General features: G+C 35.6%; 1 protein-coding gene across 1 annotated transcript in view; it reads left to right on the top strand.

The window, feature by feature from the left end:
* MYO3B (myosin IIIB) overlaps nt 1-14827 on the top strand; it is a gene marked incomplete at its 3' end in the record, with an annotated part of 178189 nt that overhangs the window by 90996 nt on the left and 72366 nt on the right. Inside the window, exons 25-27 of the mRNA XM_084209203.1 lie at nt 9817-9896; nt 12931-12951; nt 13993-14070. Coding sequence (XP_084065329.1) covers nt 9817-9896; nt 12931-12951; nt 13993-14070 — 179 coding nt within the window. The remainder of the gene's footprint in view (nt 1-9816; nt 9897-12930; nt 12952-13992; nt 14071-14827) is intronic.

A 14827-nucleotide genomic window follows, 5' to 3' on the forward strand; every position in this document is an offset into this window, starting at 1 on the left:
ATTGATATTTGGTCTGTGTTCTTTCTGCCTTTGAATCTCTAATCTTGCTTACAAACCTTAGATGAAAAGTAATTATTAAATAGTGTATGTTTGTTTACCAAACCAAACCAAAACAAAAAATTAACGGACTGTGTGCTAAGAGAAAATTTGATGGTTGGCTTTATGGTCACTAAAGAACAAAAGAACTCTGGCCTTTTGCAAAATCACTTTAGAGAACTGCTTTTCACCACTTCTTGGTGACAAGAGTGCTATCTTTAACTTGTGTGTAACTTGTGTGTAACTGTGATAGCGCATGATTCCTTGTGAGTACTCAGAAACCAAAGGAAAGAGATTTTCTTGTGTTTCAGTCCCATGAACGGGTACTACTGGGCATACATGAAGTGTAATCTTGGCAAGTCAAAATCTTAGGTGCTTTGCCAGTGTTTTCAGTAGAACCTAGTAGGTTTGAGCTGTCATGTTTGTCACTGTGCACTCCTGTTGAGCACAGGCCCTTGCTCTAGCAATATGTAGTGGTAGGTCTCTTGGTTTTGTGTGTGTCATTCACTGAAATACAGCATGTTTCCATTTGGGTTTAGTGTATTTTTTCCTCTTATTTCTATACATCACAAAAGAACCAAAGGCTCAAATACATTTTAATTTTACTAATTTATTCCACAACAAAATCTTCTTATAACAGTACTTTAGTGTTAGTATTTTCACCTTTAAGAGATCAGGCACTCTTAAGTCAAATGAACTGGAAACAAAGTTATTGTAATTACAGTATGTCTACTTAAAAATTAATCAGAATTTATATTTTGTAAGAATTTTGGTAAAGTTAATGGAAGCTGTGTATTTGACTCAGGACATGGAGGCTTTCATACTTCTAACTGGTCTGTATGTTAAAAACACAAAAATAGTTTTTGCTCTGCTGCCAGTGAGTTATATGCAAAGAGAAGCTTTAAACCACAGCTGTGCAGCGTAACAGTCATGAACTTTACTGGGTTGCAGATGTTGGACATCAGTAAACTCAATTAATTGTAGCTTAACTGATTTTGGGAGGTAGAGTGATGAATTACTTTTTAGAGTTCTGCACTTGAGCATTTTACAGCTCAGTGTTTATTTTTCTTCATGTCCTAAGGTTTTGCATCATAGGACAAATGCAGTACAGATACTCATAAAACTTGCTATCAATAGGGTCCAAAAAATGCTCTGAAATAGCCCTAAAAATGGAACTCATCTAGAAACAGAGCCATCTATCAGATCAAAGTTAAGGTCTCAGTCCTGAAGCTTTATATAAAGCATAACAATTATTTACTGTTGAGAATAACTCTCTATAAATAGTGTCAGTGAATCTCTGGAATTGCACGTGGCAGTAAGCACCAACAGCTGAGAATTGTCAAGTTAGATTTACCACAGCGATGTTTGGTAAAGGGTGTTACCCAAACAGAATTATGCTGGTTTTTAATCTGAGACTTCACAGATTATATTGTACTGAAAATGAGCAAGGGGGCATAGATTTTATTTTTTTGTCTCCAAGTGCTTGCAAATTGAATTCTAATAAAAGTAGAAGTGGACAAGTTTAAGAATAGATCTAAATTAATTTACTGATTTGATTTATAATAGATCAATCTCTCTAGAACAAATCTTGAGAATAGTTTTTCTTTACCTTTTTCTCAGAAGAGATACCTTTCCCAATTTTCATGTTTCTGGCCTAACTTCTCAATCCTATAAAAAACATGATTTCCCAGTAGTGCATAGTAATTAATCTTAACATTACATTGTATACTAATTAAATTCAAAATCTTTTGAAATTGAGGAAACAAAAGATACATTGCATAAAAGATGTTACTGTTTTTAATATTAACTAGTAGACTGTGGGATTTCACTGTGCACCATATACAGAATTTAAATAGAGAAATATTCAGAGAGCATTATACCATTGTTTTAATGAGTAGTTTACTTGATAGTTTTAATAGGCACTGTGTGCTGTAAAGTCAAACAAACTATGTCAAAGATGCTCAGTATATCATTGGAAGCATTCAGTAGCTCTGAAGATCAAATCCTAGAAGAGCATTATTTTTAAATTGCCTAGTGAGTTTTCAGAGCAGATAACTTTCTTGAATATTCAGATAATCTTACTCGTATGACTATGCATGACGTTTTTTGGTGTGTCCTTAACAAAGAATGTGCTTATATTTCCCACTCCTTCAAAATAATTGCATTAAGGGATTAATATATCTAAAGGATGAATGTAGTGGGTGGAAAATAAATCTCTGAGTCTGTGCTAAAACTTGTATATTTATTTCAGAGTATTTCATGCAGTCTTACTATGATTTTGTACTTTTATAATTTTTCTTTATTACTTCACCTTACAGCAAGCTGTAAAGGCCAGTACTTTACTGAACCAGCATTATCTATTATTATTGACTTTGTCTTCCTTACTCCAACCTGACTTGGCTTGATGCAGGAGTGGTTAATTGAACTGCCTGGATAGCAGGCACAGTGTGTGAGAAAGGAAATATGTTTGTGGATATTTGTATGAATGAGTATTTATTTCATTAAGACCGGAGATACAAAAAAAAATGATGTTTTGCTTTACTGCAGAAGTAACTGATTTTGTATCAACTGTGATAATACACAGAAACTGACATCTAGGGGAGCAATGGATCAGTTGAGAAGCCTTTGAGAATTGATTAAATTAGTTGTCAACATCAATAATGCCTAGATTTCAGAAATGGGAAGGTCTGGGACTCTTATAAAGTTATGTAACCTTGTTTCATCTTAAATTAAGACTTTAAAAAGACAGTTCTTGCCTTGAAGTTTCAAAACCTGATTTTGACACCATTTTTTAGCCTGCCTAGCCTTAGGATCTTGATGACTGGGGATAGTGATAGTCATAGTGAGGTCAGAGAAAAGGTTCCATAATTTTTTCCATGTGCTTTCAGTTGCATCTTTGCACCTGAATTTTTGTCACTGAATTCACTGGGAATCTTCACTGGCTTTAGCAGGATTTTGACCAGAGTGTGTATGTATGCAGCAGCTTCAGCAGCAGGTCCTGAGTGATGAAATATATACTGTAAAATTTTTAAACATTGTATGGAGAATTAACATACTCTGGATATACAAGCAAATGGCTAGAAATCACAGTTCTTGACTTCTTCTGGATTTTCTGTTTATTTACTGTTGCTGTAGAAACTTACTTTGGCCTCAAGTTAAACTGAGCGCTAAAAAGCTTTATAGATAGAACAATAACTACCATGTTCTTTATAATCATACTTTTACTTTTCTGGATAAAGCATATACGATTGGGGGGGGAAACATTTCTTACATAACATGCAAGTGGAAATATATCAACTACATAAAACAATGAGGGAGACTAGAGCTGAATCTGATGTAGGATAACTGTATTTCCAACCTGTGTATGGTTTTAGAACTCTTCTTCCACATACTACCAGAAGAAGAAATAAACTTGTCCAGCCTAAGTAAATGTAAGTAGAACAAGGTTATTTTGACCAATGCTTAAAATCAGTCAAGAATTCCTCAACAATGAAGTTTCACAGAAAATTCACCTCTGTAGTTTTTTTCTAATCTCAATTACAGATGTGGTAGCAGGCCAATCTGCTGGGGCAGCAGAAAACTTCGTATTGATGGAGGAGTACTGTCTTGACAGCAGCAGTGTTCTTTCCTGTCTGCTGTTCCCAGAGAATTCAAGGTTTGTTGTACTGAGCTGATTGCATACAATAGCATCAAACTGTGCACTACAAGAGATATGTAAGGAAATTGCTAAGGACCATGTCTGAAAGAAATGGCCCATGTTGTCTGATAACATATAAATCATAAAAAGCAGAGCCAATTTGTTCTGTAATGCAGCAGCTGACTGGAAGCCTGACTGGATCAGGCTGTGACCAGCCTCTCTTCAGCCAGCCAGTTGGTCAAGTCTCCAGCTAGTCAGGCTACAGACCTGACTAAAGAAAATGGTGAACATGAAGCAGTAGAAAATGGCAGTATTGTTTATACAATAATTTTTCCTTTTCCCAACTTTTAAAGTGTATTTTATTTTTGTCTAGGTGCAGCTTCAGATAGTTAGCACTCACTGTACCGAGTGTGCCACTCCTATCCTTAGTCCTGTGTTTGGATAGAGGTGCCCAACCTATGCCCTCCTGGCTGTGGCCAGATAGCAGTCTAGTCCCTGCTCTGCCGCTCTGTTTTCCAGAACCACATGATCATCCCTTGGCCTGTGGCTAGGAGCCTCTTTATCATGTTGTCAGGCTATACCATCTGTGTTTGCCTACTGTCTGTAAATTTGGTCATGTCCCAGGATTATGAGAATCACATAAGGTTTCTTGTGTGTCCTCTGACCACATACTGTGCCCATGACAATTCAGGAAAGGTCCATGTTTCAGTGAACATACTCCCAGTCGAGTAGATGGATACACATTTAGTTCAGTTTTGCTTGAAAATTGGGCGTGTTGCTTAAGTCAGCAGTTAGTACTCAAGGTTGTCTTAGAAAAATCCCTTGGGCAGTACCATTAACTAGTTTAATTAGTACCATAATTTGTTCTTTTTTAGTAGGTAAGGATAAAAGTTAAGACCTTTCTTACTGCTATCATACATTCACAGATGTATAGTATATATAGACACTATGTGTGTAGATATGTACAGAATACAGTAGGCAGTTTGACCTTCATTTCATCTCAGCTGCTGTTGGTGTCTCTGTTCCCTTATGTTCTACAAGAAGCCTACTAACCTACTGTGTGGAAACAATACTTTAACGTAGCAGTCAGCGCTGATGCTTACAAGCTAAGTTTTATTTGTTGCTGTAGACATGGTGCTGTGCCTTCCTAATGTGGGAAGTGACCACTGAAGTGACTGCAATGTGTGCAATAGAAAGCACTGAGTTTATACTCAGGTTCTCCAATCTAGCAATGTAAAGTTTTTAATTATCTGTAAATATGATTGGTGTCTACTTCATGCTAAAAACACTAAAGAAACCCTTAATCTAATTGAGAATCAGTATCAGAATTCCTCAGTTCAGTATGGCATGGATTTTTCATTTCAAATAATCTGGGCCAAAAATATGCATATTTTTTTCTCCTGAAACAAATATTCATAATTAGGTTATTCCCAGGTGGGCTTCACTATTACTAAGCTTTTAAGCTGATTAGATTCTGTTTGGTAATATGTATCTGTTTTTGGAAATAATATTTCTTGATTTTATTTTGAATAGAAAGTAAAGTAATTGTCTTCTCAGAAGAAGTAGTAGTTGAAGTCTATCTGTATTAATAGTTGTGCTCTGCAGACAGTATTTTTATAAATATGTTCTTGTGTAAAATGTGTAGTATATGAGAAAATTGGATTCTTAGCTTTTTTATTGCACAAGATTAGCTTAAATTACTTCAATGACTCTCAATGACTCAAAAGAACAGAGTTTTGATAGACAGATTCAAATTAGTACCCAATAAAAAAAGTACATGTATTCATTTGTAGTTGAACTAAAAGCTTAGTCGTACAGTAGCAGATGAAAATGCATTATGGAGATAAGCAGTCGACTTCCTTTGGCCAGATAAAATGTACCGAAAGGAGAGACAGAGAAGAATCTGTGTATGTCAAAGACATTGTCTGGCCCCGTACCTCTTCTGGAGTGTGTGCTTGGCTGTGGTTAGAAGTAACATCAATGAAATATGAATGCATTGTAGCATTTCTGACCATATTATACTGTAAATGGGGTCTGAAGTAGCACCTCTTTTTCTGAGCTAGAAGCATGAAAGAAATTAATAACATATATGAGGATAAGGAAAGAGCTTGTATTTGCCCTCTATACAATAGTAATATCCCTGGTGCAGCACGTACAGTCGGGTGACATTGTCATTCGGCTTTTTCTTGGTAAGTCATTTGCATTTCACAAACTGAATGTTGTATCAAAGCTTAAAATATTTCTTACCTGGCATGCTCTCACTTTGGGAGGAGTAATCTATTGCAGGCATAACCAAAATGAGATTATAAATACAGTGCTGATATTGCTAATATTTTCTTGGTACTGCTTACAGAACACATCACCTAAGAATAAATGAAGTACAAACCGTAGGTGACATCAGAACATCCAGCCAGAGTGGGTACTTTTCCTAATTAGTGCATAAACTCAACAGCCAGAGCAATCATTAATTCAGTCAGATTACACAGTGAGTAACTACCAGGAATGCAAATGAGAAGCCAGGAATGCTGACTAGTCCTTTTTGAGATCTGGAGACCACTTCCAAAGTCCAACTTGAAAAAGGAAAAAAACACCTTTCTTCTTTGTGTGTGATGTAAAGACTTTAAAAACGTCTTCTGCTTGGCTTTGCATAATAGAAGAGATGCAGTTCTTTGATAATATGGTCTTTCTCACCTAGCTGAAATGAGGCATCAGCGAAGAACATTTTTGCAGAGATGTGTGATCTAAACAGCTTCAAGACAAAGGGAGGTTGGCTGAGCATTGACGCTAAGCTTAGCCAGGGAGTGCATAGATTTTGTGCTGCTACTTCTTTTTCCCTTGAAAACTCCAAGACCATTTCACAAACTTTTGAAACTTCTCAAAGTATTAAAGAAAATGCTTTAATTTAATTCTTAACTTTATTGAACAGAGGCAAATAGAGAAAAATTAGGTCTGACTGACTCCTCCATTGTCACAATGAGTCCCAGAGACCTTAGTCTCTGATCCATGTGCATAGGTAGGACCCTTAATTGTTCAGAGGAGTAGTCCCATTGAACTGAAGTGCATGTGAGTAAAATGAAACATGTACATGTTTAAAAGATGAATCCTAACTTTAACCATTAATTTCTTTCCCCTCCCTCAAAAAAAAAAAATAAATAGGCAAACAGACAAAAAAGCAAACAAAAAACCCCCAAAACCAAAATCCCCAAAACATAGGACAATTTTGAGAGGGTTTTTTATGACTTAGTTGGTCCATTTTATGGGGTTGGATTTAATATAGGTAGCATTTGTATTTCGTCTAAAGTTTTGACTATATAATTGGTATGAAGTTGGATTTCTGAAAAGCACAGGGCAATCTTTCACCCTTTAACCAGTTTAACCTTTCGAGGAACCCATGACAGTTCAAGCTACCCATGTTATTACCTATAAACATTTGTTCTTCAATATTGATGCTTTTCACAAAGTGGATGAACATTTAATTATTTTTGGTGTGTTAAGGCATAAATTACCTTGTAAATTAAAATCAAATGCAGGGATAGGTGCCAAATTTTACTGACCGTGAACACCATGCTGACCCTGGGTGAAACATTTCTTATTATGTAGACTAATTTTCAAACCACATTAATTCTGTTCATTAGTTTTAATGGCTTAGACATGTTAAAGATTGGTAGTTACTTCTCCTCTGCATGAGCTACATGGGATAAGAAATTCAGAAATTTTTATTGAAGTATCATTTTGTGTTCCAGCTGAAAAAGAAAATCCTAGTAATATTTTTTCCATGGATTCAATGTAATGCTACAAGTAATTACATAGGAATTCACTTGACACATGAAATAAGCACTGGTAAGAATCCATTCCTAGAAGGAAGTAACTACTGAACAAAGGCACGATAGGTAAAGCTTTTTTTTTTTTAAGTGGGCACTGAACACTTCGGGGTTTTTGTTTGTTTGGTGTTTTATTGGTTTGGGGGGTTTTGTTTTATTTTGTTTTGATTTTTGTTTGTGAAGTCATTAAAGATTTGTGATTAATTAAAAGGTTTATTTATTTGCTTAGCTTACCAGATCAGAAATATTTAGTTTTAGTTTTGCTAGAGAAACTAAGGGAGACCTCAGGGGTATTAATTATGAAGCCTAGAAAGCTAATGCCAACAGTGAGCATGGTGAACCTAGAGCAGCTATAGAATTTTATTCCCAAATTTTATTTCATTATTAGAGTTTTTAATGTTTTTACAAAATGCAATGAAATTTTAGTAATTTTAAACAGTCTGATTCAAAGTCCTTTCTTCTTCTAACTCTCCTCTTTTATCATGTGTTACCAGTTTTTCAGTGCAAGGTTTTTAAGCTTTAGACTTGCTAATCTGAAACTTAGCCAAAAACAACCTTTCCAAGCTATTTTAGCCAAAAAAAAAAGGCCCAAAAGAGTAATTTCTAACATACAAAAATAACAAAATTGCAACAAAATTGCAACTGAGAGAAAAATTATTTCACCATCTACTTGTTCATTAAAGTCCTCATTTTAACTTTGGAGAGATACATGCATTTACAGTATGTACCATGCATGTGCATCGATATTCAAGATTTCCCAAACAGTTGTGGTTCTCATTAACATGCATAGTATAACAGCCTACAGCAGTTTCCAAAATAGTGGACATACCTTGTGTTCTGGACCATGATTTAAACTGTCAGGTAACATATGATTTTAGATCTGGAAATGACGTGCCAGTTGTGCAGTATTGTGCCAGCAGCTTAAAAGATAAATACTTCTTTAAATGAATTCGGAATGTTGGAATGAAGAGTGCTGCGTTTGAGTGCTGGCCTCCAGATTATTTTCGAGGGTTTGGTATTTTTCTTGTTCAGAGGAAAGAAACTAAGAGCAAAAGTTCTGTTCAGTGTTACAGTGGACACTGGATTTGCTCTGCTCTCTTAGGGAATTATTACCAGAATTTGGGTTTCTTTACCGGTGATTTGGTGTTCTTGGTTTTCGTTTTTCCCATCCTGCCTCCTTACTAGTTATGTAATGCACAGTTTAGCAAAACTCTGAAGACTGTTTAGAGTTACTGCCTTTCTGTAAAGCTAACAGCTAAACACCGGAGTTGATGCAAACAAGTCATTTAGCATCTGAAAGAAGTGTTAACACTTTATTTACATTTAAATTAAAATAGACACTTATTTATGTGTTCTGGTTCTGAAAGGTGTGTGGTACATCTGCAGAGGCCTATTGTTTATTCATGCTGTAAATCCTTTGAAATGTGTTAAAATGCTTCCCACTCATTATAAAAATCCTGCCACCCATGGATTAGGGCTTTGATGTCACCAATCCTGCTTCAAAGGGTTCTTTCAATGCTATTAATCACAGTTTAGCCTCTGAAGATATAGCCAGAGAAAACATTTGGACATCTTGTGCTAGACTTGCTAAAACTTTGAAATATACAGAGTGTCTTGCATATGCAAGTCCGATATCACTTCCTCTCTCTTCTCCTAGGCTTTATTTTTAAAAGCTATTTTGTGATGACTTTGGCTTTCTACAAGTACAGAAGAAAAAGTTTAGGACACGTCATACCTTACATTTTAAAAAAGGCACTAGTCTTTCGCTTGACACCACAATATATTTTTACCAGGGAAGTTGAGTCAGTCTTTAAAAACCCGGAGTGACAATAAGATTGATAATTATATGTCAGAAGGTCAAAAAATGGTGCTGTCTTATCGTTTTCTCATCTCTCTCGTTAGTTTGTGAGTTTAAGATACTGTCTTAACACTTGAAGATCCATGTGATTTCATAGAAACAAGATTGATTCTGTAGTCTTTTTGCTCTTTGAAATCTCTCAGTGAGTCACAGAGAAATTGATTACTAGTGATTGAGCTGTATGCCTTTGTGCTGTCATTGTTTTCATCAGCTCAGTAGCTAAGGTCAGTGACATACCACCTTATCACTGACTTTTTCTTCCCCTCTAAATCAACACTGCACTCTGTCATGCCTGTGCTGAATGCTCTGCAGGCACAATTGGTAATGAGAGGGGTGTGGAAGAAGTGTGGTGGTGTCTGCTATTTTTAGTACTATTGTACAAACTGATTTTACACAGTAAAAGTTTTTCTCCTCTAAGCTTCTTCAATAGTTTTTGCAGTATGAATTTCTTTCTTTTTGAACAGGTAATTTGGCACAAGCAAGAGCCAGAGTGACAGCAGCATCTCGGTCTCTGCCTCCGCAGCTCAGTGCTGGGCGTATCAAGGTCAGTAGTGTTCCCTTTGAGGACAGACAGTTGTTTATAAAATACTACAGCAAGACTGTGTACACAATACTTAGCTGATGTGGGTACAGAGTGAGGTTCTTACCAAATAAGAGTCTGCCTCTACTACCAGTAACATGCACTTTGTCTTGGAGCATGGTTTCCAGTTTTAGTGATGATCCTATTGTAGAATTCAGTGAAGAATCAGTTTCCTACTGATTAATCTTTAAACCTTTGGAGTGGAATCTGTTATATCGATATCAATAGTCCTCTTTATTCCAGAGGTCAAGGTTTTCCTCTGACAATTTTATCTAGAAAGAGGTCTTACTCAGTAAAATTTGAATAGTGTATTTAACAGTATGAAAGGCAAAATAATTTTTAAAATATATATTTCTTGTTTATTCAACTTGGAAGTGAAAAACCGGGAGATGTTTGTGACTGGTAGATAACTGGAAAAACATTACTCAGCAAAACCACTATTCTGTAAAAAGAACTGTAGAATTTAAATGCTGCTGAATTTTGCCATGAAAGTATGCGGCATAACTGCAAAAAGATGGGATAATTTTATGGCAATTAGTAGGATTACAACTGAGAGCACTTACTTTGTGAGGAAACCTGTTGTCCCTTGAAGCTGATGGTATGTACACTTCCTGCCTGCTTCCTAAGTGGTACTTGTTAGAGTTAGCTTAGTTAAGGTTTGGGGGTTTGGGTTTTTTTCAAAGCAAACAGTAATAAATTTTTAAAACAAGATTGGTAACAGCAAGTGTTCAAAAGTCTACAAAATTTTGTGTTCTGGGTTTTCTATTTCTTCTTGCTATCTTCTGGTATTTGGAGCTCAGGCTCAAACATCAGTGTGGCAATTTATGTCATCCAGATGTCTATATCCTTCACTGTACCTGCAAATACAGATGTGGGTTTCAGACTATTATTTCCTGTCTGGTGTAAATACTTTCAGTGCTGAAGGGTGACCTTTCCAGTTTTCTTGTGTTATGTATACATTGTCTTCTGCATCCAGCTATATTCAGCACAAGCTTTCTTCTAAGCAGGGATTTTATTGATACAGCAGGATTGTAATAGAGCGGTTCACTTCTAGAGCTTTACTAAACATAGTCAGTTAATAAGTACTGTTTAAGTGGACTTTACTCATCCTTCAAACTTTTTAAAAGGAACTAAAGGAAAAGACATGCAGAAGTGCAACACTATTCAGAAAATGTTAATTTCAATACTTGTAGATAAAATAAACTATTTCTTAGAATTTTGTAAAGCACCTAATTTAAAAAATGTCAGGGAACATATTTTAAATTATTGTTTTAAATTTTTTTTAAAAATCCAAATGTAATAATTTTGTTTGGAAGTTTCTTATCATTATTTAATTTAAGAGGGGTTTTTGCTTAACATATTTTTTGGTTTTATAGTATTTCATACCTTGCCAGCAGCAGGTGTGGTCAATATGTGGAGAGTCATAATTTCAAGTGACTTCATAAGGTGATATGATGTCATAAATTGTTCTTTTAACATTGTTTCAAAACTATTAGAAGGAATCTTGTTAGTGATGAAACAGTTTGGCTTTTGTAGGTCAGGCTGTTTTCCATTACAGTTGTAATTATATGAATTCCTATTGTAGGTCACTATGACTGTCATGTAAAAATGTGACTTAATAGTTGAAATATCTTCATTTTTGTTTAAAAAGAGAAGCTAGTGATTTAAAATATGAGGTACCATGACATTCTTATTCTTAGATCATGACATTCTTTTTATGCTCTGTCACTTTCTAACAAGCCAGTTGTAAGAATGCCTATTGTCTGTTGTACGTGAGGTTGTTGCCCTACCATAAAATTGTGTGGCTTCATAGACAAGCAGTGTTGTGCAGTAATTGGAGACAAAACTTCTTAAAAAGTCTTACAAGAAAATCCTCTCAGCTTCAGGGTCTGTCAGAATTTTTCTGATGAAAACTTCAAACGTTCCTTGTCAAAAAGATTTGGAAATTTATTCTAGTTCTTACATATTGCACAGATCTGAATTTACAACTTCATTCATAGCAAGAGAAATCTAACAATACTGCTTTCAGCCTAATTTTCTGAGAAAAATTGTTTTACATCTCTGAGTATTTCTGACCATCTGTCTTTCTGTGCATTCATTCCCTTTGCTGCCCCAAAAACACCCCAAACCATAACAAAACTCTTTTGAGCCCAGCAGCCTGTTGTAAGCCATATTTGATACAGTGGCAGTCCCAAGATAGCAAGATGGTACAGTTTTGGTGAAAATAAGCAGCTGTGAAAAGGAGATGATACTGCCCTTTATTGAGCAGCAGATATGTGAGATATGAATATAAGAGGTTGTGAGTGGTCAATCTCCAACAGCATCACTTAGTCTCTGCTTTTCTAGACAGAGAAAAATCCTATTTAGAACCTCATATTCATTGGCATTTGGGCTCAGATCATTCCTCAAGCTATTTGCTCTTGTTCTATATTTGATCTTATTTATAATTAAATTGTGTGTCTTTTAACATTAAATATTACCAGTTATTCTGAACTTACTGTCAGTGTTCACTGTTATGGCTTGGGTCTTCTACCTGACATTTACTAGAGATTTAGAGTCCCCAGAAACTAGGTGTCTTTCCAAGATAATCTTGAAACATTCCCGATCCTTCCCCATGGGCATGCCTGCTGTTTTGGTTAGTTCATTGATATTTACTTTGTCACATAACCTCTTAAGATATTTGATGTCACCTGTGCAGATAAGGCATTTTTCCTGGAATATATTACAGGGTGTTCTGTTAACAAACTGCATCTCTCTTTTTTATTCTTTTTTTAATGTATACCAGTGCATGTATGCCACTCTGGGCCAGAACATTATGGATTACAAAAGCATATTGAAATTTTTATGGTCATCCTTATTGAACTCTGTCTTCCTTTGTGCCATCTGTGCTCTGAATCTTGACCTCACCAGATTTCTTTTGATTTCTTCCCCAACACAAAATCAGTTTTTTTTATCTATTATTACTTAGCGCTTCATTTCCTTTATATTTTGCATGCAGTCTCCTAAATACCTCCTGAAGGTAAGAGTCTCAGTTACTTTATTGAGAACTATAATCTTTCAGCAATTATTTTAGTGTCCAGAAGAGTGTTCTTAAGTCAGTGAGTGTTCAAAATGATTGTATGGAGCAAAGTCCGGGAAGTGTAGCACAGGTGCTGACAACAGCATTATCTGGTTTATACAAATGCCACCTGGTCAGAGCAGATGGTAAACTGCCACAAAGTAAGTGAATGCTAAAATGCTGTTAATGCTCCATGCAAACAGGATGCTGGTTAATTTTCTTTAATTTTGTTGAGCTGTAATATAGCAACACAATCTGCTTGTTATGGGTAACCACAGTTATACTCATTCATAAATTCTGGTTTCATTTTGATACAAACAGCTGTACTAACAATACAACTAAAATCTATAAGGAGCAGTATGTTCACTGTCCATGTATATCCTCTAAAAATAACTCTTCTGCAATGCTGAAAAAGTGGTATGCTGTGGCAGTTCATCAGGATAAGATTGCTGAGATTCTTGGCATCAAAATGGCAATATAAAGTAATTAATAGTCACCATAGTAGGAAAAGGGAACAGACTTAGATGTTCTGAGACTACCTACTTTGTTTACCACTCATTATCCTACAGTATTTTTTCCATACATGAGCAAAATAAGGCAGTTCAATTTACTTCCTGGCTATTACAAATATGATAATTCTTCTTATAGATACAAGTCCTGTTGGAGTTCATTGTAGTGGCAATAAAAGGAATACCTCTTAGAAATCAGTTCCTAAAGTATTGCAACTTGACAGCTGTTTCACAGGCTGAGTATTGTACTATCATAAGTCTAGAGTGCTCTTACACTATGAAAAAAAATTCAAAATGCTTAGAGAATTCTCCAAACTCAGTGTGTGTCCTGCATCTGTTAGAAGCTGGCCTTGCTATCTCTGATAAAATATTCTGAAGTACTCACACCTGAAGGAATGACTATAACAAAAACTGAACCCAGCTTTCATAGGCGAGGTGGGGTGGGTCTGCAGTGTTTCTGGAACAGTCCTAACATCAGAGTTTTGTCTTCCAGGTTGACACAATGGAGGTTATGAGGCATCCTGAGGAAACAACTAACATGAAGCGGCAAACTATGGCTTCCTATTTTAGGGTACAAAAATGAAAATGAAAACAATAAGACCAATAGATATATGTAAAATATTTGTGGGATACTAAGATCAAAGAGCAATATCAGAGAATTTTTTTATTCTGTTAAAAGGCCTCTGTAGAGTAATAAAGGGTTTTTTTTCTTTTTTCTCTTTATTTCCTCATACTTGTATTTTTGTTATTTCATTGAGTACATTGATAACAGAATCTAGAGCCTAGACTATTTTCTGTCTAAAATGCTAGAAGTCTAGAACAGGTCTTGTTATAAGCAGAACACCAGTTTTGTGCAAATAAAACAAATGCTATCACTAAAGTCTTCATATTTTCTCACAAGCTGAGGCATACATACCTTTAAAGATTAGGATTTTTCATTAATGCTAATAAGTAAAAAACAATCCATCTTTTGGAGGTGGTATTGTAAATCATACAGGTTGCCATTTTATCAGTAGTAATCCTGTCTGAGGTAATGCGCATTCTGCTCATGTGTTTAAATCAAACAGGCAGGGAAAGGGCATTGAGAATGTTGGAACTGGAAGCTTAGGAGTCAAGAAACTGCTAGTTTGAGACTCCTGGTTACTGTTTTTTTCTTGCAGTCATTGCAAAGTGGAAAAGTTTTAGTAGTTGGCTCTTGGGCTGCACTTGTGCCATGCAGAATAGGGAAGTTCACAGAATTGTGCTAACCAATGTGAGTCAAAGCTTCAAGCTGTGTAGGAATACCTGATCAATTTGTTTTGTAGAATAGTGTAAGGAAGGGTGTAGAG

This window comes from Fringilla coelebs (assembly GCF_963513975.1).
Source record: "Fringilla coelebs genome assembly, chromosome: 7".
NCBI lineage: Eukaryota > Metazoa > Chordata > Aves > Passeriformes > Fringillidae > Fringilla > Fringilla coelebs.